This window comes from Anarhichas minor, unplaced genomic scaffold, assembly GCF_050575085.1.
Source record: "Anarhichas minor isolate MPS153535 unplaced genomic scaffold, ASM5057508v1 ptg000017l, whole genome shotgun sequence".
NCBI classification, from domain to species: Eukaryota; Metazoa; Chordata; class Actinopteri; order Perciformes; family Anarhichadidae; genus Anarhichas; species Anarhichas minor.
The window spans coordinates 16,670,775-16,695,188 of NW_027466463.1; the positions used below are offsets into that span (position 1 = coordinate 16,670,775).

At 44.7% G+C, this 24,414-nt stretch overlaps 1 protein-coding gene across 1 annotated transcript in view; it reads right to left on the reverse strand.

Annotated features, from left to right (window-relative positions):
* Positions 1-3,572: 3,572 nt before the first annotated feature.
* Positions 3,573-24,414, reverse strand: part of LOC142951304 (ubiquitin carboxyl-terminal hydrolase 54-like) — a 33,974-nt gene continuing 13,132 nt past the window's right edge. The window contains exons 6-19 of the mRNA XM_076092801.1: positions 23,072-23,177; positions 20,379-20,525; positions 17,636-17,785; positions 16,830-17,022; positions 16,420-16,602; positions 15,849-15,924; positions 15,086-15,472; positions 14,696-14,823; positions 14,442-14,603; positions 10,542-10,689; positions 7,349-8,172; positions 6,502-6,623; positions 6,286-6,417; positions 3,573-3,659 (exon numbers count right to left, since the gene is read on the reverse strand). Of these exons, the coding sequence (XP_075948916.1) occupies positions 3,573-3,659; positions 6,286-6,417; positions 6,502-6,623; positions 7,349-8,172; positions 10,542-10,689; positions 14,442-14,603; positions 14,696-14,823; positions 15,086-15,472; positions 15,849-15,924; positions 16,420-16,602; positions 16,830-17,022; positions 17,636-17,785; positions 20,379-20,525; positions 23,072-23,177 (2,845 nt within the window). The remainder of the gene's footprint in view (positions 3,660-6,285; positions 6,418-6,501; positions 6,624-7,348; positions 8,173-10,541; positions 10,690-14,441; positions 14,604-14,695; positions 14,824-15,085; positions 15,473-15,848; positions 15,925-16,419; positions 16,603-16,829; positions 17,023-17,635; positions 17,786-20,378; positions 20,526-23,071; positions 23,178-24,414) is intronic.

Consider the following 24,414-nt stretch of genomic DNA (forward strand, 5'->3'; position numbering starts at 1 on the left):
TAACCGAGGTCCGCTGCAAACAACGTCCATAAATCCGCTTAGAAACCATAGAAAAGACGCTCCATACTCCAGAACTTGTCCGAGAATCTTCACATTTTTACGTTTTCTTCGGTGTCAAAGAAACGTAGTGATAGTTGTCTGTAAGGCAATGACTACATTACAAACATGAACCGCTAACAGCTAATTCAGCATACTTTTAATTGTGCTAATTTGCCAAAATGTTAACAAATATAGGCTAAACTAAAACATGTTATACCACAGCTGAGTGGGCCCATGTCGACATTCTTCTTCCTGTTTACACCCCGCAAATGAATCAGCCCGACTACAAATAGCCCAAAAGATGTTCATCTTCATTTGCATGCACAAAAGAATACCAAATATTGTTAACATTAAGACTTACATTACAGTTAATTTGTTAAAGTATTAAGTGTTCTGTGTTGTGATTGTTTCCGTGTCTTAAAAGATAAATTACATTATATTAATTTTACATGAGCGTATGTCTAACTATTGGAATAAAGAAAAGGACTCAGCATGTTACATGTTTGCATTTTCTCCAATTAAAAGTATAAATAACATTACTTGTATCACTATGTAAAACTATGTAATCAAATTACAATTGCTTGTCTTTGCCCATGCAGCCATCACTCCCCGGATACAATAGGAGTTAAGTGGCTAATTAAGAAAACATCTGGATATTTTGTGTGCAAGTGTGCATTTTTCAAAGATATGATTGATATTGTTTCTTATCACGACACAAGGCCCTTGAGACAGCCCACAACCTAGCGCTTTCTTTAATTTTACATTTCTAACACCTGTCATTTCTAATATACTATTTCTACAGAAATGAGTGCTGTGACATGTAATTTAGGTCATTTTTCATGTGTAAGCGCTGACACCTGTTCAAATATTTAGGCAGGAGCTTTTTCTGAGCTCTAAAATGTTTTGTTTTTTTTACAAGTAACCTGTGTGGTGTGAAATGACAGACACCATTACAATATATTAAAGGATTCCTCAGAGAATAAACGAAATGCAGTATTGTAAACATTCCATGCAGAAATAAAATCATAGATTTGTGGAATAAATTATTACAAACAGAGAGTGGAACATGTTTTTTTTGTCTTGTACTAGGTCACTGCAGTTCTCAGGCTGAAACAAGTGGACATCATCTTTACTCCTGATCTTTCCACCAACAAATGACGACACAGACGTACGGTGGTTACGCCCCCTGTGGGAGTGCATTGGTAATAACTTTATTGCAAAAATACAGGTTCCCTCTTTCCCCGAGCAACACCACCCCAGAACTGACACACACACAGTCTACACACACCCACATACGGTGAACCGTCTGCATTCTCCAAACCTCTCTCGTCTCTGACCACCACATCATTCGCAAACACACACTTTCATCCTTTGGTTTACATTCATTCGCTCTCTTTCTCCCTTTTTTTGCTCTCTCCCTACTTGTTGCTCTCTTTTTGCATTCCGTCGGTTGAAACATAGCAGTTAGATTGCAGAACAACAAAGTTCCCCAGCAGCATTAAACGTGAGATCTCCTGCACCTCTGCGTGCCATTGCCAGAGTCCATGAGAGCGCCCGTGGGTGGGTGTGTCTGCCTCCTGACTGTCTCTGATACAGGATCGTGAGGGAAGGTTGATTTGCATAGCGGACTCATGCGCTACAATTGGCTACATTCTCCCACATCCAGAACCCAAAAACAAACAAACAAACAAACAAAAACCACAACAACAACAACAAAATCTGAACCTAAATTTAAAATAAAAACAGCAATGTTAAATACGCTCTCTGAGTTAAGTGCCAACCTTTGGTTTAGTTACAACGATCAATCAACATCATTAAAATTCTTAAAGAACTTTATATTGGCCAATTGTTGTATAAGGACTCTGTTATTATATATCATATTAATTAGAATAAAGTATATAATAAATGTACTCTACACATGTCAAAATGCTCCTCAGTAAAGGGGGTGAATTAAGTTATAACTGTTCGACACTTTATAATAACTGTTCATACAACTGAGGAATGGTTGACATCTCTGAAGAAGATAGCTCACTGGCTGAAAATATACCTCTAATACATATATATCATATAAAGCATATTCATATTAGACATGTCACTGTCTCAGGCTGAAGATGAGCATTTTCTATTCACATCTGAGGTCTCAAAACCAGTTTCAGTTTGAGGGAGAAATAATAAAGTGTGAATTGATAAGTGCCACTAAAGTTCACCTGAGGCCTTTAAGTAAAACAAACGCCATCGACTTCTCTCCAGCTGCTTCTCAGTCAAATAGTCTTCGGAAAGTGCACTTCTGCCGAGTAACCTTGTAAAGCGCACTTGAGTCATCTCTTTTATTCATTGATAAAGCCTAAGAGAAGGGTTTCCTAACCTACATACGTCTCATTCCTTCATGACTTTCCTCCCCTGTTGGCCTATTTCTAGTGCTACCGTTTCCTGTTTGGAAGTAAGAAAGAAAGCGCGAATAAACGACAGCGAGAAAGAGGGAAAAAGGGAACGAGGAAAGAAGCAGAGAAAAAGGAAGCGCTTTTCTTGTTTAATCTCCCGGTAGAAACGGGAGAGCTGTCATTAGGTCGGCGAGCGGTTTGGGGGGGGGGGGGGGGGGGGCGGAAACTCCTGCTAGACACTTGTGAAGTGCACTCCACTCCTATTTGAAATGCAGACATGAGGAAGTACCACTTTAAGTTTACCAATATTTGTTAATTATCATTATCAACATTCCATGAGGTCTTATTAATTAACATACAGGTTTCATACATGAGTGTTTCTGTACATGACTTTTAGTAATTAGTGAGTTCGGTCTCGGGCGGGTTTACTGTGCGCGCACACAGGAAGAAAAAAACGAAACAAACGAACCCCAAAACAAAGAGAGAAAAAATATGGCTGTCCATCTGAAATAGACCCAGTTCTGCTATGTGTGCGTCCAACAGGAAAGGCCCGTGAAGAAAGAGGAAGAGGCGTAGCTACTTGGTAAGAGTCCCCCCCCCTGAGCTGAGGGTCCCATAGGATGGAGAACAAGTCTGCCGAGAGCTCAGGTCCCCGTCAGACCCGGCCGAGTGAGCGGCCGAGTGAGCGGCCGAGTGAGCGGCCGAGTGAGCGGCCAAGCCGACGACACCACTGACAGCGGCATGCTCGCCAGGCTGACTGCATAGGGAAGCCCTCTTAAAAACCCAGGGGGGAGACAAGAAACAACAGTCCCGGGAAGTAAGGGGGGAAGGTTGAGGTTGTAGTTGGGGGTCAGAGTGACTGCATAGACAGAATAGTAGGTCAAGAGAGGGAGGGAGGGAGGAAGGCAAGGAGAGGCTAAGCGGGGTGCTGCAGGCGCTGAGGGAGGCTCTACGTCAGTGCAGATGTGCATGTGTGCGTGCATGTGTTTGCGTGTGCATGTTGTTTGCGGGGACAAGGAGGAGAAACAGGATACGAGTCGAGCTGGATCCTCCCGAGCCGATTCCAGGTCCGTCAAGGCGAGGCCCCGTCCAGGACGCCGGCGCTGCTGCCCCCCGCCCCACCCCCGCACGGAGGTGGCCGCTTATGAGACATTAGTGAAGCAGAGCGGGACTCTGGTCAGAAGACAGCTTGACGCCCGTCAGACACAGCCAGAAGCTCCCCGCACTGCCCGGCAGCTCCTGAGACGAGACAGGAGACAACAGGTCGGATCAGCATGAAGGTGCGCCTCAAATTCAACCATTTTGAGAGGTTTAAGTGTTAAACTACTTGAGCCTTTCTGATGGGCGACAGCTTGCAAACAGATGCAGAAGGTCCAAACACAAACCCACTGGTGCTCTAAACAGCATGCCGTGTGCTCTTCGGTGGAAGCTTTTCACTACTTGAACACTGACGTTTCCAACGTTCTACTTAAATCGAAGTAGAACGTTCGCCGAACCAATACACTCATTGAGTGAACTGCTTAAACACAAGATGTCATGTTTATTGCTGCACCATTTCAGTTGAATTAATTAAATGTCTTTTATTTCATATAATTTTATCTATGCAAACTTTTAAATGTGGCTGAAATTTAATGTAAAGTTCTTAGTAAAGTGATTTGACATCACACCAAAACATCTCTTCCAGAACAGGACTGGAGCGCAAGATATATCTAATATGATGTAGAAAATCCACATGAATAAAAAAAGAATTGACTTCAGCAACATGTGTGCAAAACTTTTCTACCATCAGCATATTTTTTGGGGGTATCTTTTGCACATTCGTACAGTGAATTTCATTAAAAGAGGGATGTTTCCAGGTGAACTGTTATTTATTCAATTCAATTTCAACTATCCACAAATTTAGGTGTTAAAGAGCAGTGAAAGTTATTATTGTTACTGTATGAACAGGATTCAACCTTTTCTACCCGATAACGGATGAAAACCTGATATTTTATTTTGTAAAAGAAAGACCTGTATGGCTTTAATGTTTTGTATATCTTGTATTTATGGTAATTTATGGTCCTCTTGTCTAGTCTTCTCCAGTCATGTGACTAATTGATGGACGGTGAAAAGTCAACCAGAAACAGTCCCAAATGCCACACCACAGCATTTACATGTTATCATCCTCGTCCGGTCATGACCTTTACATGGAACATCAGAGTTTCCTGGTTCCTCTCAGAATACTCGAGCTGTTTTTACCGAGGTGTCTGAAAACCAGGATGTAACGTTTACATGCACAGAACGAAAGCAAGGCAGCCGAAAACAAACGGGGGAATAAAGCCTTGTATTTTAGAGAGCAGTTGCGCGGCTTCACATCCAAAACAGACAGAAAACAAATGTGACAGGTTTTATGAGTCAGTGTCGACTCGCTGTGTTTTCTCTTCTTCTGTTTTGTATTTGGAATATCACTGTTTCCGGGTTTGTTTATTATTTGGGTGCCTCAGGCAGCTTCCCCCACAGGAGTTTCAGTTTGATGTATTACATATCTGTTTGGGATAAAAAAAAAAAAGTATTTTCTGTTGTCAGTGTTTCCTCTACAAAAGGAAGCTGCTGAAGAGAACTGACATGTGATATATCAAGATGTTCTTCTTCAAAGCAGCAGTGCCTTCATTAGGGCTAGAGCCAGTTGTTCCAAGCTGTTGTTTAGGGCAAAATAATGGAATTATTACTAATTATAATATTCAACAGTTTTTCTACTGTAGAGAACAAGAACATCTAGAAAAATATTTCAGATCGATGCGCATTGGTCTTAGCTCCCACAGCGATATTCGCACACTGAAACTGAAGAAGCGTAAAAACACGGCAGATGCCGCGGACTATAAAAAGTATCTAAAAAGAGAGACCTTAATTGACTCAAACAAACCAGACAGCTCAGCAGTTTTTCAATGCGTCATTCTGGCGGAGCAGAGCTACAAAAGTTAGAAATAACCGCCGTTGTTTCTGAAGCAGGATCGGATTAAAATGATGTCGTTGTTCACAACTCATTTGTGATCCTTAAAGATGATGGTATAGATAGATAGTGTTTTTTTTATAGAAGCTGGGTGTTTTCTTTTGGAGAGTTTAACGAAATTTGACACATGACACATTTGCACAGGGGTGTAAATAACCTGTGGGTCCTCACAGTTATTAAATGAATGCACATCCCATCCCCAGGATATAGCTATGTGCAAATAGGGGCTTAACCTACTTCTGTGCCAGATGAGTTTGCCAAAAATTAAAATGTTCACCAAAAAAATGAATAACATACCAAGAAAAGAATTTGACTTTGCTATTCTGACCTGATTTAGAAATTGCTCTCTCTCTCTCCCACACACACACACACACACACACACACACACACACACACACACACACACACGTACACACTCTCCTCTAGCACTCAAAGTAGCTCAACCAAGGAAATAAGTACACTCTTCCAAGTCCTAAGCAGATGAGTGGTACTGTATTTCCCTTTAAAGATCAGCGCAGTGTTTACCTGTGAAGCGGTGGAGGGAGGTGATGATGAGAAGGTGTTGGTGATGAGGATGATGGAGGAGATGATAGTGGTGGAATAGCAACAGGGACTCAGAAGAGAGGAAGTAAGCAAGGAGAGGCACTGACATCAGCCTGCTTCACCTTTGAGAGAGAAAGAGTAGGACAAGCAGAGAGAGGGGGACAGATTGGAAGTCGAAAAAGCAGAAACAAAAGGGATAAATGAGACAAACAGCGGGGGAGAGGAGCCCAGGGAAGAGCTAAGTGTAAAGTGCAACGGCCACGGGACGTCGGGCGGGTGCAGTTTAACGGCACGGCCACAGGGAGGCGGCAGAGCATAGGAAGTCACACTCACAAAGCTGCGCGTTGCAGTCAGGCGGCTGCGGCGCGAGGTCACCACTGTGCCGCTCAGACTGCGTCCGATTCGTCTCAGGTTTTCCCCATCATCAGGCTCCACCCCGAAACGCAGATCCCGCAACATCATTGGCTGCAGAGGGAGAAAATGATCTGTCAGACGCTGGAAAATGGATCAGATGACCTGTGAGGGGCTGAAAAGACGTGGACGTTATACCTTGTTGAGGTAGGTGGGGGGGCAGTCCGTCCCGTACACACTCCTCTCCATGTCTGCGTTGGGGGTCTTGGAGCGAGCCTGGCCTCCCACCCTTGATATGAGCCTCTCTGATGGGCTGCAGCCTGAAAACACACACAAAGCAGGGCTGGAGGTCAAAACACGAACATACAAGGATGGTCTCTGAAACATGTTGTCTGCCATTTTAGTGGAAGCTTTCAAAAAACTCCCTATGTTCATAAATCTATACCCTTACATATCCGAGGTAAAACATTAATATTTATTCAACATGAATAACAAATCAACATACATCGGTTTTATACTAGCAGGTAGTGATATAATGCAATATACCAATTCAATTAAAAATGGTATCTTTTTACCAAAAACTTGAATTCAGTAAACTTTATTATACAGTACCATAGTACTACAACAGTTATTTTCATTACCAATTGATCTGTTGCTTGTTGGTTGATTCATTAATAATCATTAAGTGAAAAATCCCGATCATAAAGTTCTCAGGCTCTCAGGTAGCGTCTTTAAACTGTTTTATTCGACAATCAGACATTTTAACGATGTTAATAACGAAAGGTAACTCTGATAAATTGCTCATACAATTAATTGATAATCAAAATTGTTGATCAATGTTCTGACAATTGACAAATTAATTAATAGACTAATCGTTTCAGCTCTACTATAAATTAATTCAAATTAAACTGTAATGTAATATATGTCATTGTAATATATTTTAGAAGTTGTACCGTGGTAGCTCTGAGTTATGTTGTTTGTGCCTGTGTGTGTGTGTGTGTGTGTGTGTGTGTGTGTGTGTGTGTGTGTGTGTGTGTGTGTGTACCTGTCTTTCCAGCCTGCAGACTGGCCTGGTAAAGGGAGTCAAGCTCAGACAGCTCAGCCTCTTCACAGTCACAGCAGGGATCCCCGTGTTGCCCTGGGGCATGCTGGGAGATGTAGTGCCCTGGAGAAGCCTGGCAACTGTAGCTGTAGTGCTGACTGGTCGCCTGCGGCCTGATGGGGACACATCGGTCGGGGGGCGTGTCATACGGCGTCACCACGGCGTCGGGACGGTCCAAACTCCAGGAGGACCAATGGCGTGTGCCGCTGTCGCCGGCAGCTTCGTGCCTCGGCCAATGCTGAGCGGCACCGGCGGTGGAATGGGGCTGGGGGGGCTGCCAGAGAGGCGTGAGAGGTTTCCTTTGCCCAGAAGCTTCCAGGGGGGAAGATGGGGGAGGAGAGGAGGGCGGAGGGGGAGGGTGTGTGCGTGTGGGTTCAAGGTGTGTGGAGTGTGCGGTGTGTGTGGTGTGTGTATCCCAGAGACGCAGAGGAAGCGAGGGCAGAGAGATGGCTAAGTGCTTCCCCAGGGGTCTGACACTCACCCCCCCTGCCTGCAGCAACTCGCACAGCCTCACTCCCGTCCCCTCCCTCCCATCCTCGCCTTCCTCCCCTCTCCTCCCTGCGCACGCACCCTCTTCCTCCCCCCCTTGGCTGGAAGGGGCGCAAGGGTGAGGGATGCTGAGGGTGAGCGGGGGTCGAGGGGGAGCGGGCCGATAGGGTGGAGGGGGCGGGTCCGGGCCCAGAGCAGCGTCCTGGTTGGGCGTTGCCTGGTCCTCTTCCTCCTCCTGATTGGGCGTCAGCAGTACTTGGACCGGGCCAGGCTGTTCACTGGAGGACACAAGGGAAGGAGGGTGTCAGTCAGCCAGCAGCACGGAACAAACCCCCCCACCCAACAAAAAAACAAACAGAGCTGCTCTGACGTCGGGTGAGTTACTGCATAGAGGGAAGGTCACAACAGCACACCAGGATAAACAAGCAGAAAACAGACGCACACACACACAAGCTCACTTTCATACAGAGCGAACAGCTACAAACACACAATGATGCAGCTTTGTGTGTGGGATCTCACAGCCATGCTGTTCATGAGTGAGGCACAAGCTCAGCTCCGGAGACTGACAGCTCGCTGCAGATTCACCAAACTTCACTCTCTGATCCGAACACATCCACATCCCCAAACAACCAAAGACTTGAAGAATTCAATCTCATTATCAAAACAGCAATCTAGCCGCTGCTGCGCTGATGCAGTAGATCAACACGGAAAATAAATGTGGCCTCTACAGTCTGGAGTAATTCAGTCTCGGCGGGCCACTATATTACGTTATTGATTTACATACATTGATATGTGGAGGACATGATATATGTTGAACATTAGTGGATCCTCTCTGCAGAGATTCTGTACTCTATCAGTGAAGCAGTGTGTGTGTGTGTGTGTGTGTGTGTGTGTGTGTGTGTGTGTGATAAACTAATGTGTGTGTTGGTATGTGTGAACAACAAGTCTGTAAATGTGTTGGTCTATTTTTAAAGAGCGTGTGCGCTAACCTGTCTGTGTCTACGTGAGTGTCAGCCCCCATCCCCCACACTAAACTCTCCCGTCTCTTTTCAGCCTTAGTAATTACCCAGCAGGCTTTGCAGCAGCAAGCTATAAATCTGAGGCTTGTGTTGATCAATAGAGGAGAGGAGGAAGGTAATAAAAGAGGCTGAGCGCTGAGCTTTACCTCCTCCTTCATCCCTCCTTCCTGCTGTTGGATTTACAATTAATTCATTTTTTACAAATTCCGCTGCAGTTTTAATTGAGTTCTAATGAAGCAAAGACTTAACCCAACATTAACGTGACTAATTAAGTAAATCAATCATTGTCTTACCTTACCTTATCACCATAACTTCTGTCTATATTTCTAACTTGCTAACGTCATATGAGTTTAACCCGAGATCCCCTGTGATAAAAACAGGAGACAGGGCCTTTGCAATTAAAACAATTTTTTTATTTCAAAATAGCTTTTAAATAGTTTTTATTCTGTGTCTCTCTGTGTTTTATTGCATTCGTACTTTTATTAATCACATTTTTATTCTATTTAATCTCCTTTTTTAAATTGTATTATTATTATTATTATTTTCTATGATCGATGCATTTTCTTTTTCGAGTATTTTGTTTAATTCATTTATAATAAATTGGTCAGTAAAACAGTTGACATCTTTAAATAGCTTGTTTTGTGTGACCAACAGTCCAAAACCCAAAGGTATAAATAAACTAATAATTAAATCTATGGGATGCTTGGGCCCGATACTTGCCTGCATAGTCTAACTACTATTATTTAACTATATTAAATGTGATTTATTCTTTATATCAGCTTCTAGATAAGCTGCCTCACTCTATTTAAATATTAAATATACCTTATTATACCCTTATTATGAAAACTTCACTGCTGAAGCTCTCTTTCCCCTCCTCACACAGCCAAACTAACACATAAGGTGGGAAGCGGACTGACTTACTGCAACACACAAACACAGAGCAAAAAAACAAACAAAAACAAAACAACAAGCCACAGCACAGGATCTGTGACTACAATCGCACAGCAGCACACGGGACAGAAACACAGCGACGGACTGCAGCTTTACAGTGTACAGAGGGACAGATCAGCGGCACACAAAGAGCAGAGGGAAGCCTTGGCAGCACACGGCTACAAAGAGCAGCACAACAGCAGCGCAGGGAAGCAGTGAAGCACGGAAAAGCAGAGCGACTCCGTCTCCCTCTTTTTACTCTCGATGGCTACACAGAGCCGAGCAAAGCAGGTTTTTACTGCACTGCAACAAACACACAAACACAAAGGGGATAAGAAGTTACTGTATATAGTCAAGTGTGTGCTTGAGAACACACACATTCAGGCACACGTACACACACACACACACACACACACACAGCAGGATGGGAGAGTGCAGTGCTTGGATTTACAAAAAAAAAAAAAAAAGGGTTCTGGGATTTTGGGCAGCCAGAGCTGAAGACACAAACATGAGGGTGTTGAGGTGTTTTTAGACAGCCAGTACCCAGAGGACACACAGAGAAGTCCTGGGCTGGGTTTAAGGACAGCTTGAGCCGAGGACACACACCAAGTGAGGGAGGGAGGAAGGGAGGAAGGGGGTCTGAGGTGGTTTTGAGACAGGCACCGCTGCGGACACATAAAGGGGGACAGTGGTGGTACCTGCGAGGCCCCTGTGGGTGGGTGCTTCCTGTCTCCCGTTCCATTTCCTGTTCCTGCCTGCGTTTGATTGGGCCCCCAGTGCTCCTCATGCACGCAGCTACAACCAATCCGCTATGAGCGTTAGCCTCATGCAGGGGTCTGAGCACAGCTGAGGATGTTAACAACAGAGTGGGAGATAAAAAAGAGAAAAAGACAGGAAGATATAACGACAGAGTGGCCGAGAGAAAGAAAGAGTGAGGGAACGCGAAAGGAATGAAAACGAACAAGAGGAATACCAGAAGGAGAGAGAGTAAAAAGATAAAGACAGAGACAACGTATGAGGATGAAAGAACAGCTGAGACAGAAGGAGACAGAGAAAATAGAAGCAGAGCAGAAGGAGTGGTTATGAGGGGGCCGGCATGCAATACGCTCCTCTGCTGAAAGTCAGTGCGTGTCTATTTTATACATGTTTAGAGTTGCAGAGTGGGAGGATTTATTGTCGGGCGTCTACGCAGTGACAATGTTATGTGACAGTTGGAGAACTTCTTTGGATTGGTTAAACAATACATACAAAATACCATGATATTGATGTGTTAATGATCCACTTATAGCATCTTTAAAACTAGATCATGTAACTCTTGAGATATTTATACTCTTACAAATTAAAAGTTACATCCATAAGAAATACATAACATAATAATGCTCAATTATGACCTGGTCTGGTAAGACCAGTAGCTTATGATGGCTAATGTCAGCTAATGTTAGCATATTCAATATTTCTGTCCAGTATAACAAACAGCACTCAGTCTGTTCTCTGAGTTTGTGACTCTTCTCTACTTGTGCTACTCTACCGTTACACTTAGTTTAACCAATTATGTTGACCAACATTGAGGATAACAATGACTTTACAGGGTGGAAGAATATTCCCAAACCCAGCATCACTTGCCACTTTGCAACTCTACAGTAAATGCATCAATCTGTAAACTTGGACTGTAGTTAGTAAGTCAAAAAGTCAAGATTAGATACATGAGGAGCAACGTAAAGGCTACGTTGATGAAGCCACAGACACCAGACAGGGTGTCTCCAGAAGTACTAAGCTTTCTATGGTGCGAAGCCTTTTGAACGCACCCTGAATGGTGTTAGTTTGTTATCAGAAAAGATGCAGAAGAGGACAATAAAAGAGCAGCCATTATCCATCCTGGCTTGACTTTACAGACTTTTGATTGATAGAGACAGAATGAAGGACGGTTGACGGCAGCTCTGTTGTTGTCATTGGCTGTAACATCCTCTAAAACACTGAGGCAGATTGTTTAGAGTCCGGCTGAAACCATCGATACGGATGTGGGAAACCAAATTCTGTTACGTAATGGCACTGATAGTGATGCCATCTGTTCATTCGCAAGTCGTCCTTTCACGTCATCAAGGTTGAGTGTACTCACAGGGGTGTGTGTGTGTGTGTGTGTGTGTGAGTGTGTGTCAGGTACGTGAAGCTGAACACACTGAAGCACACACAGTAGGACAGACAGGACACAACATGATAATCCCTGATATAGATTTAGTAAGTGCTGAGCTGGAGGGGAAAACCTGCACACCTGCAGTTCAGACGAGGCTCTCTCACACACCAACACGTATTTTCTTAAAATAGTAACACAGGCACAGAAACACATAATGTGTGGATGCAAGAACCACATATGCACGACAACACACACATACAGGAATGTGGACCACACCAGAGCCACGTGTCAAGTCTGTCAGAGTAAGTCCTGATAAACGTCTCGTGTCATTTAGGTCATGTCAACGTCAAGTCACAAGTCTGCAAATTGCAAGCAATAGATCTTTAAAGTGTCTGAATGCTACCCATGACAATGTTGCTGTTGAAGTGTTTTTGTATCTTAACGTTTAAGTCTGAAATAAGTCAGCTCACAGCAATCAAGTCCAAGTCAAGTCTCAAGTCCTGATTGTGTATTTAGTAGTGCAAATCCACAAAGTTGGGGGACTTGCCAGAGACAGATTAAACGAGACTAAGAGTCTACAGCCATGCTGGCGTCTCTGTGACTATCTGTACTTAGGCCCAGCGGCGCTTCGAGCTAAAAATAATTACCAGATATATTGTTCAGCATTTTTGTTTAGCGTGTTAGCATGTTAGCACATGGTAAAAACACAAAGTACAGCTGAGGTTGATGGGAAACTCATTAGTTTGGACAAATTATATTGTTGGGGTGCTGCAGGAGAAGTCAGGAGCTCAACAGAGTCAGGGAGGATTCATCCTCTTCAAACCACAAATGTATGAACAAAATATCCAAGCAATCCAACCAATAGGTGTTGAGATATTTCAGTCGAGACCAAATTGGTGCACCAACAGAGCTGGTAGGGGGGCTGAAGAAGGAATTGATGCAACGACCAGCTTTTAGTCTCTAGTATGAGTCAAGCTCCCAAAACAATGGACTTCCCATAATGCACCACTATATGTTTTTCGTTGGACCCTCGATTCCTGGTATGTGACCAAATCTTTCATAACTCCACGGCCCCATTGTAACGTAAATGAGGAGTCCCAAAGCCCAAAATGAGATTACTCATCTGATGTAAATTGAGTAATTACCCCAGAAGCTCCTCCAGAGCCACAGAAGACATTACAGTCTCATTATTCTAGTAAATTGACTTTGACATGTACAATTGGTGGAGTGTCCCTTTAAGTTTGACTTAAGTCTCACATCTAAAGCTCTGAAAAACACAACCCTACACACACACACACACACATACGTAAAGATACACAGATACACACATGACTACATGAACACAGGGAGACACAAACATACACGGTGTACACACACACACACACACACACACTCGGAATATGCAAATTAAGAAACTCAGGAGCATTGTGAACTCCCTAGAGCTCTGAACTTGGACTGGGTTTGTGACTTTGAATGGAAATGACCCTGAAAAGTTTCCAACTCTTATTGTTGGTCAGTAAACGTCCCGCAGGAGTCATGTCGGTAAAACCTGATCTGACCAGGATTTGCTTCCTGAACTTTGCTAGCTGTAAATGTCACACACACACACACACACACACACACACACACACACACACACACACACTTATTCTGACATAAAAGTCTTATGGATGACACACAAAAAAAAAAAAAATATATATATATATATATATACTGTATATATAAAGTACGACTAAGAGTCACACACACTGAATTAATAGACACATAAAACATTCTGACGGAGGGAGACAGATGGAGAGACAGACGAACAGATGGGAATGAGGACAAAGAGGAGGTCAGACAGAACGTATAAGTCAATGTGACTGTGACTAAACTAGACAACAGGTGATAATGTGACCTTGAATCTGCACCGGGCCAGATTTTAACATAAAAATACACTTTATTAGCCCGGATCCTAAAATAGCCTCACAACCCTTCAACTGAAAATGCCATAAATTTGCCGTGCTTTTACTTTTTGTGAGGGAAAATGTATGTGGTTCTTCTTTAAACATAAAACGTTTCCCTGTGCAGCTTTTAATGCCGCTGTTTAAGGGCCAGTTCACACAAATATACAAAAACATATTTTCACTTACTGATTCATGGCATGTAGACACAGTTTGCATCGGAACTAATTTCCAGAAAAGAAATTGTCCATATGTACTGCTGTAAGAATCAAAAATTGAATTCTATTCCCATCAATTGTGTGGAAAAAGAGACGAATATTATAAAACTTTGGCATCAAAAACAGGATCTATCTGCATCGTTAGATACCACTAGAGGTAAGTGAGTGAAGATGTTTTCTGTAAGTTGGGTGAACAGTTCTTTTTCCCTCTCCTTAAATAACTTCTAACCTCCCATCTCTTCTTTCTCCCTCCCACTTGTCTCTTTCTGTCTCTCTCTCTCTTCGTCCCTCTTTCCGTTTCCATACCCTGGTGTTGGAGCTGGTCCAGGTCCATGAATTTGCTGGGTTTGGGGTTGAATCCCATGGCAGCCTCCCGCTCTGCCTCCCTCCGCTTCTGCTGCTCCTGCTGACGGGCTCTCCTCGCCACCTCCTCCTGCAGTTCGTCCAGCTCACTGCGCCCTGGTCCACCTGAGCAAACACAAAAAAAAAAGATGGAAACGATCAATCGGGTCAAATCCAAGTTGCAGTAGATTAATGAAAACACACGCAGTAATACACACCTGTGTTGGTGCCGCCGCCCCAGCTGGGCGAGGGCAGCTCCTGCAGGATGGCACCGCTGCTCTTTGACTTGGGCACCGAGCGCCATGAAGGTCCTGACATCAGCACCCGTTTCTGTTGCCCCACCTCCCTGTGGAGGGAAAGAGAGCAAGAAAAAGAGACAAAAGAGGAAGAAATGTTGAGAGTGCAGATCATATGTCTCTTGACAAATCTGTCCATTGATTGATTCTTTGTTATGGATTGTTGGACATGTTGTTGTTGTTCATTTTCACATTCGTATTTCAAGCTGATGAAGGGAAATTGAATGTGGCAGAGAAACCCCGAGAGGGAAAGACAATGAACGACAGAGACGGAAAGGAAGGGACAGTAATTGTTATTGGTGAGTCTCCTACCTGTCGGGGCTGCTGCTGTTCCTCTCACTGCTCTCGTAGCCACTTTCCATCCTCTGAATCAGACGTGGCTGGTGCTCCACCCCTCTCAGAGGTGGAGGGGGAGGGGGACCCATTGTCCGCCCGCTGCCCAGAGACCTGGGCTGTCCGACCAGCCCAATCCCCGCCTCCAACTCCCCAGCCTCCCTCCCTTCCGCCTCTTGCAGCCCCGGCTGTGAGGGTGGAGCGGGTCCCGCCGAGGGAAAGAAGTCCTGGGGCTCCGGAGGGAGAGAGGGACCAGGCAGGGTGTTGTAGCCCACAGAGGAGCCTTTCGGTCGGGTGAAGATGCTGTCGATGTTCAGGGCCTCTCTTCTGGGCCTCCAGGTTGGCCTGTAGCGTCCTCCAGAAGAACTACAAAGCAAGGGAGGAAGATGTTACACGAGATGTTACACGACCCCAGGAGAGGAAAGAATGATGTTATGTCCTAGCCAAATATAAGTTGCTTGACTGGTGAAAAATAGTCAAAAGTTGCACATGGTACATTTTATTCTTAATAGTACACTAACTTCAGTAAGATTTTGAGAGCAGGACTTTTACATCTGTTTGCATAAGGTAGAGGACTTCTCACTTATTAACTGCAAGGTGTACTGATCTTTGCTTATGTAAATAGTCAGAAAATAAAATAATAAAAAAAATATATGAAATGCAACTTTACACGGTTTGAATGGGAATTCAAAAGGCAGGGTGCCTAAAGTTGATGTGTTCGTGTGTCTCAGTGGCGCAGTACCTGGACTTGCTCTCACTGCTGGTGCTTTCATCCTCCCAGTGGGGTCCCCCAGCCCCGCCCTCACAGCCCCCAACTCCTGACGAAGAGGAGGAGGACAGGGGACGAGAGGAGGAGGAGGAGGAGGTGAGTGGCCGGCGGGAGGAGAGGAGGAAGACGGCCGTCTCCTGCAGAGGAGGAGAGGGAGGGCGGGGAGGACCCTCCACTGCTGACTCTGAACGTGGGAGAGAAAGACAGAAAAAGTAAACCCAATAACATTTTCATTTATCCCACAGGGGCCAATTATGTAGGCAGCAGTGCAAGTAAACATGAGAATAACCAGTAACAAGGCGGATAACCTAAAGAGTCTGCAGGGACGAAGCACAAACAACTCACTTCATTACCACTGTTTGCTCTTACTTGTTCCTCGGACAAGTTCCGCAGTTTAGTACTTTCTCTGAAAACACTGCAGTCACTTGTGTATTTGCAGTTGTTCGAAGCTGTAAGAGTGTTTTTACCAAAGGTGCAGCTTTACTCTGTGAGCATAGGTAACTTGTATCAGTAACTTTGCCCCTGGACTCAAATGCAGTATTACCTCCGGCGTCAGCACCGTGCGGCGGTGTGCCGGTGTCGTGATTACAGACCACCGTGGTCTGGGATTCGCTGGAGAGGTGGCTGCCCGTGGACTGGTGGAGGGATCGGCTGCGGGAGGCGCGGTGACTCGAGCTCTCCGTCGAAGAGTCGGTACGAGTATCGCTGGATATGGACGGCTCCCGACCTGAACAAGAGAAAGGGAGATGACCTTTCAGTTAATCCTGCATCCCCATATGGTTACAGTCAAAATCAGGGAAATAAGTTCAGGCTCTGCAGTATACAGAGGCTGAAGTTGGATTACAGGGTTGAAAGTCAGAGCTTTAAAGCTGAAACAATGCCTGCCTCCCCCCCCCCCCGATGATAAACACTCAGTAATCTGATCCGTAGCAGAGTGTGGCATCTTTGCTGTACCTGAGTCTTCGCTGTCGTAACCAGCCTTGCTGCTGCAGTGCTGCAGCTCCAGCTGTGGGTTGGAGCTGGTACAGGGGTTGGCGCTCTCCTGCAGTATCACCGGCGTCCCACGGGGGTCAGCGTAGAGCAGCAGCAGGGGCTGATAGTGGCCTTTGATACAGCGAGACACCACGTCCTTCCACTTAGGGCCGATCTGGAGGAGCAGCAGGGCAACACACACAAAGACACGCATGAACATACATATAACCCCCCCCACACACACACACAAACACACACACAAAGAGAAAGTAAATCTATCCATATTAAGATAGAACATATCCCACGATAACTAGAAGGTCAAACACACATTGTGCTGCTGTAGGTACTTCTTGATATCATATTATCCCATTCTTCCATTCGCTCAATGGCCTAATATGACCGACAGTGTGCACAGTGCCTGATAAAAGTGTCAAGGACATATAGTATTACTATAAATCACACTTTTGGCACAAACAAACCGGGCCTCCGTCGGCTCAGTCACTGCAAAGTGTATATCATTTCCCAGCCTTACGGAGGATAGCTCCTGTTTGAATCATGAAGTATCACAACACAAGACGTGCTACGATTGAACAAAGACAGGGATTAGACCTCCAGCACATACTCCATCTCAAGCCGCCCCCGCTGACCATGCATCACATGAACTCACACACACGGCGTAGTTGTTGTCACTGCTGCTCTCACGGGCACAACTGGAGATGCAGCGGATACTGTGCAGCACCGCACACCCTGCCCGCGTTGCAGCATGCAGACTCCACACTGTGTCTCACCTCTTTGACGTGGGCGTCGTCGAAGTACATCCACTTGCGTATCTTGGTCTGGAAGAAGAAGGTGGAGTAGTGCTTGCCGTAGTAGCACACCATGCCCACCAAGTAGAGCTCCGCCTGGCGAGCCCTCTCCTCTGTCACACGGTAGAACAACTACAGAGGGAGAGAGAGGGAGAGAGAGAGGTAGAGAGGGGAGGGAGAGGAGACAGGGAGGGAGGGGGGGGATGCAGGGAAGAGAGGTAGGGGAGGGAGATAGAGATAGGGGGAGTTAATGTGAATACAAGCACATTTTTGGTCACCTATACAGTATGCTGCATGCAGTAATCCTTCACACACTGTACTCTCTCACTGTATGCAGCACATACTGCACAGTGATGCACATATACTGCAGCTCTTCATACAGATGGGATGCACAGATCTCACAGTAATACAATTTGCAGGTGTTACATACACAGATCAATGCAAAGTAAAGTACTGAAGGTGTTGGTTTAAGAAAGTAATGGCTGTCCACGGCTAATCCTGCGCACTGCTGGACCCGTCAGCCTAATATTTTTTTGCGACTGTATGCTCAAGGACCTCTCGGTTACACTGACTCACACTTTTTAAAAAACATATTTTATTGGCTGTTTTATACTACTTAGATGTTAGCAGCCGGTGGGTGTACTACAGTGTGTTTTGGAGCTAACAGCTAACCGGGCTAATACACAGTGAACTGCAGTTCAGCTGCACGGAGCCGGTGCAGACAGCTGCGTTGATTAAAGTGAGCGTGAATCTGTTGTGTGAGACGTGCGAGTGAAAAATCTGCTTCATTCATTTAACATTACAGCAGTGGTCTTTGCAGACACACCTGGCGGAGAGCTGCACTCTACTGCGAGTTCTTTTCTAGTTGATAACTGCTTTTAATCAATTAGTCTTTTGTCTACAAAATAGCAGAAAATAAAATATCAGACCAACAATCAAAAAAACTCAAAGATATTAAATTTACAACGATACAAATCAAAGAAAAACAGCAAATCCTCATATCTGATCAGTTTGAACCAGCAAGTTTCCAGCATTTCTGCTTGATAAAAGACATGATGTCATCTATTAATTGCAATAGACTAATCGTTTCAGCACTAAAATGATCTAATCTAAGGAGAGAAAGAACATGAAAGAGTAATGGGGAAGCAAACCCGGAGAGAAAGCAGATGCAGAGGACAGACAAAGAGAGAAAGTGAAAGCAGTGGAAGAGGAGGAGAGATACAGGAGGCAGATGGATTCACTTTGTCTGATTTCAACGACTAAACAAAAGCAGAGAATGCGACAGATTGTGCCTCAGATTCGTATCTGACAACTAGCTTCATCTCACAGGAGCGGGATGAAAAGGAGGGAAACAGCAGCAGGCTGTAGAGGAAAGGACTTGACTCACTGTAACACATATTCACTTATCCATTATTCATAGATATCGCTTCAGAATGCGGCTGGAGATGTTACAGTTGCCTTGGAATGCATCAACATTACTCAGTCGCGACACGGAGTATCAGGGGTCGGACACGTGTGAGGTGTGAAAGCAGCAGCTACATGAGAATAACGGAAGTCAGGTGGGGAAATGTGTTATAATGTGTTGTTTTTCAGAGTGAGCTGGAATGGTATTGGTTCAGTTTACTGGGCTCTGAAGCGCATGTCGAGAGTGTATTTGAGTGTTGCACAGTGTTGCATTTACACGTGTCTTTCTGGTATCGTTTATTTAATATTTCAGTTTTTTATTGGCCTTTGACATCGCGGCTAAACAAAAGAGCCGAGTCAAGGGGTACGAATGAATCGTGAGAACAGATGAGCAGGACGAAGTAGCAAATGTTCTAGAAGTTTTGGACAGAAAAGATTACAGCAAAAAGAATCACATAGATTTCAGTCTCTAATAGCAACTGCTAAAACCACGAATGTTTGTACCAAATTTCATGGCAATCCATCAGATATTTATTATTCTATATTGTTATTTATTATTTAACACCTCTGTAAATATTGTAAACATGAGTTTATGATTTCAATCGTTAGTTTCAAGTCTTCTTCAACACAGCATGATGTTCATTTCATAATTTAGTCAAATAGACAATAAAGCGGAGTATGCTTTAGTGTGTGGCCTAGAGATTGGCATGCCGCTACGATTATATTGTATTATATACATATATACATATTTATATGTTACTCTGTTAACATTTTGGGCGCTTAAAAATGTCTTCTGTTGTTTCACCCTCTCGTGTCACTTCTGGTTCCAAAAAACCAAGATGGTGACGGCCAAAATGACGAACTCGAGGCTTCACATTCGTAGTCCACCAACCAATGGGTGAGGTAATGGTCATTTAGCCTGATGGTGGCGCTAACTTAAAAGTCAGAGGATCACCAAAGTCAGTGAAACATGAATGCTATTTAATGGCAATCCATCCAATATGTGTCGAAACATCTCAATCTCGACCATAGTGGTGGACCACACGACCTCCCCACAATCCTGCCACCAGATAAGCTATAAATCTGGCACATCCATGGGAAGTCTCATGAGCTCCCCGAGGCACTGACGGTGCAATCACCACCATAAATATCTCATTGGCACGCGCTCTACAAAAAGTTATTTTCACAAACACATTTAGAGTCTTGCGTCTGTATTTATGTGGGCGTGCGCGCTTGGCTCACATAGGCGTACATAACATATGTTAATGTGTTGTAATGACAGCGGTAATGTGCGTGTGTAATGTGTGTGTGATCCCCTTACATCTCCCAGACGCAGGCAGGTCCCCAGGCTGTGTATGACGTCCTCCGCCAGGTCAGAGTGGTCTGAGTCCCACACCAGCCCGATGGACACGATCTCCGGTGAGTTCATCAGCACCCGGCGGATACGCAACACCTCCCCACAGTTACTCTGGGATGGCAGGAGGGAGGGAGGGAGGTAGAGAAATAAAAAAAGGGAGAGCGTGTGATCAAACAGGTTTATTCGTCCTGCGTTATCATCGCTAAAACCATCCCTTTATTTGGCAGTGATGAATACATGGGCACGCACGCAGTTACACACGGGGATAAACTGAACAGTAGGAGAACGAGAGGCAGAGATAAAAGGCAGGAGAAAAAAAACAAGATGATGGGGGGATTGTAAGAGAGAACGACAGGGGAAGAAGCGCTGTGCTGAGTTTTATTTGTCTCTCGAGCCTTCTGTTGAGTTCAGAACCGCCTGTTCTGAATCCTTCCTTTGAGTCATGACCCACCACAGAGCTGGCCACACACACACACACATACACTCAAAAGAGCACACACATGCACACACATGCACACACTCAAGCATGCACGCAGCGCTGGCAGAGCGGGCTCGGAAACAGCCTGAGAACACCCTGGCAACCAGACACTTTGCCAAACACAACACTCGCGCGCACGCACACACACACTTATGCACAAGCACACACAGAGCTCTCCCCTTCGTGGGCGGCGTGCTGTCTCGCGCTGGCACCGGAGACGGCAGGAAGGTATTTTGCCAGGGTCCGCTTCTAAATTCTCAGGAAGGGACACAAACATAAAGCCAGGGAGCAGCAGCCAAACAGCACAGCGCTGAGACACCCGGGCTGCGTGTTAGCTCAGGACACATCGACGGGACACACACAGCCTCGGTTGGCTCTCTGCGCCGCACTCACTGCTGGGAACAGCCGCTGACAACATCATTCATCAAATGATCGTACAAACAGATTCGCTCTGCTTCATAGTGCAACATTGATCGGTGCAGTCTCCTCTCTGAATGGTATATGCAAAGATTTCTTTCTTTTTGTTGTTGCTGTTGTTGCTGTTGCTGTGGCTATGCAGACCTTTCCAGGAGAGAGTGAGTTATATAATAGTGCTGCTGGTCAAAGGATACTGTAGGTTTGCAGAATGCTGATCGTGGCATTCTTCAGAACAAAATGAAACAACTTTAGGGGAATGTCTTTGCTTGTGCTTCCTCTTAGACTCGATACTGCAGCGAAACAAAGAGACAATCCCACTTTTATCAGTGACTTGACAGCTGAGGAGGCAGATGTGGGATTGCTGAAGAAAATACATCCACACATTCACTATACTTCAAAGTTAATCCCAGTTTATTACAACTCGGGTGTTATTTTTCCAGTTTTGCCCATCATTTCCATTAGTCATGATAACATGGCATCTGGGAAAATGCCAACATGGCTACAACAAAGTCTGATGGGGCAAGAAACAAAAGCAGTTAATGAGTCAGGCTGTGAACAAGCCAGCGGTTTAGCCTGATTATCTATTTTTAACATGGGAAAAGATTTGAAAAATGATTCGACTACACCTTCTATATATTCAATTAATTCAATTCATTTTAGCATATTTCAAAACACTAAAAACCGTCTATTCAGGACTTCAATTAATCATCCTCTGTCAACTCTTTGGCACCAAGCAAACATCCTCTCCTATCATCAGTCTGGCACCTACAGTTTCCTCCAGCAGCCTCGCTCCCGTCCAAATACCATCACTTTGTTTGAGCAAAGCCCGGCGTGGTATTAACAAAAGATCAGCGCTGCAAGTGATGGAAGATAAACAGAAGGCAGGTTCGTGTGACTCCCGCAGGACTGCACACACACACACACACACACACACAACGTCAACGCTTGGGCCGAGAATAAGCTAACGGTATGTGTGAGCCGCGGCGGCGGTTGTGGTGGTGCCGCTGTGTGGAGAGAGGGGCAGCTGAGAAGGCTCTTTGTGCGGACACTTTGGCAGAGAGCGGGGCCAAGCTGGATCTATTCAGCAGCAGCATTTTCCCATGTGGCAGCACAACACACAAACCTGCAGAACAAAGGCATCATACACGTTCCCCCCTCTCTCTCTCTCTCTCTCTCTCTCTCTCTCTTACTGTAATCTCTCTTCAATGCAGCACACAACAACACATTTGAGGCTCGTCTTTTTCTTTTTTTTTTCACCCAAAAATACCCACATATTTTTCTCAAATGAGCATTTTAAAATGACTTTTTCCCCCACGACAAACAATCTCTCGTGTTCATCTGCGAGGCGATGATGATCATTACCTTTTACTGTTAAGGAGGTCATGAGGAGAAGTCATGAAATGCGTTCGGTTATAGAAAGCGAAGAGAAAAATGGGACGAAAATGCAAACGAGCTGCTGATTATGTAACGTAGACCCACCAAGAAAAATAAGGGAGAAAAGCAAGCAAGAAGTGATGAAACCACCAAAGTGGTTACGCTGCGAATTATATTTTTATAACCTGATTTTCACCCTGCTTTTCACATCATTATTTGTTTTTTTCCCCCCTCTTCTTTTAATATATAAAATACTTTTTATACTCTCATTCTGAAGTTAACAGTATGAAGTTGCTGAGTGTACTGTGTGTGCATCGAAACGTGCGTCTGTGTGTTACGCGTGTGTGTGTGTGTGTGTGTGTGTGTGTGTGTGTGTGTGTGCTCTCACAGGGCAGTTGCGCAGGTCTCCCATGTTGCTGGCGTTGCGGAGCAGTTCTCCAAACATGTCCGGTGTGGCTTTCTCTCTGCACTCCAGCATCCTCACCGCCTGGTTACTGCAGCATTGGATCACACACAAAAACAACGACAACAGAACGATGAACGCAGTGAATGTGCATGCTTCCCGGGAGGAGAGCTTTTGTGAACAGAAGAAAACATCTATTGTGAAGCCCAAATGTGATTTGTGGCCACCAGAAACACTGTTTCCATTCTTTAAACGTGTCGAGTTTGTCTGCTTTGTGGTCTGTGCGGTAATTTGCAGGCGATTGTTTCATTTCCTCTTGTTGTTTTTGGTAGAAAATCTGTAGAAAATCTATTAATTCCACAGTGTGTTGTTCAACTGGCCCTGCGTATTGCTAAGGCAGCCATTCACACACACACACACACACACATACATATCTACACTGACTCTGAGTCAGTCCCGCAGGGTTTTTCTCATCTGCTTTAATAAAGAAAAGAAAATCTAGAGTCCAGAGTAAACAGTCATTAAGACTGTGAAAAAGATTCACTCTGACTCCCCGGTGACGGATTATGATCTTTGACCTTCCTAAAGTAGTCGTGCTAAACGTTAATTTCCCTACAGGGGGCAATAACAGTACCGAAGCATTATTATATAGATTATCTACAACTACCATAATAACTTTCACACTGAGCTGCATTTATCCCTTTTTTAAGTACAATTGTCCTCTGAAGGACAAACTCAAATATACATTATTATCATCCGTGAACACCAAAAGGACTTGTGCGAGCCTGTGTGCAGCTCAGTACCACGTGTGGGATTATGTGTGCAATGAATCAGCATTGTTTTGTTTTTTTACTGGTGAAGTATTCCTTTAAGAATAACGATTTTTTTTAAAACATCCAAATCTCTCCTCCTCCTCCTCCCCCCTCTCCTCCCGTCCTCTCACCCATTCCATTAGCCCGAAATGAACTCAACCTCTTCTATACTTTCTTTCTCTCTCCCTCGATTTCAACCTCTCGCTCGTCCTCTCCTCTTTAAATGCACGGGAAGATGCCAGGCTAAAAGAACGTAAAAGAAGAAGAACACACCAGCGACAAACACACTTCTGTGTACTTTTGTCTGAATGTGCGTGAACCAGAAATGTTGGTTTGTCTTTTTGCTTGCCCTCTTACTCATGTTGGCTTTCGTATGTTTGTCTATCTCGACTGTAAACAACAGGCTCCACTAAGGGTAAAAATAGCTTGGCAGTGCTAACAGGCACAAACACAGAGCGCTGGCACCGCTGCGCCCCACAACTACCTTGACACACAGTGTTTATTTGTACTTTTGCC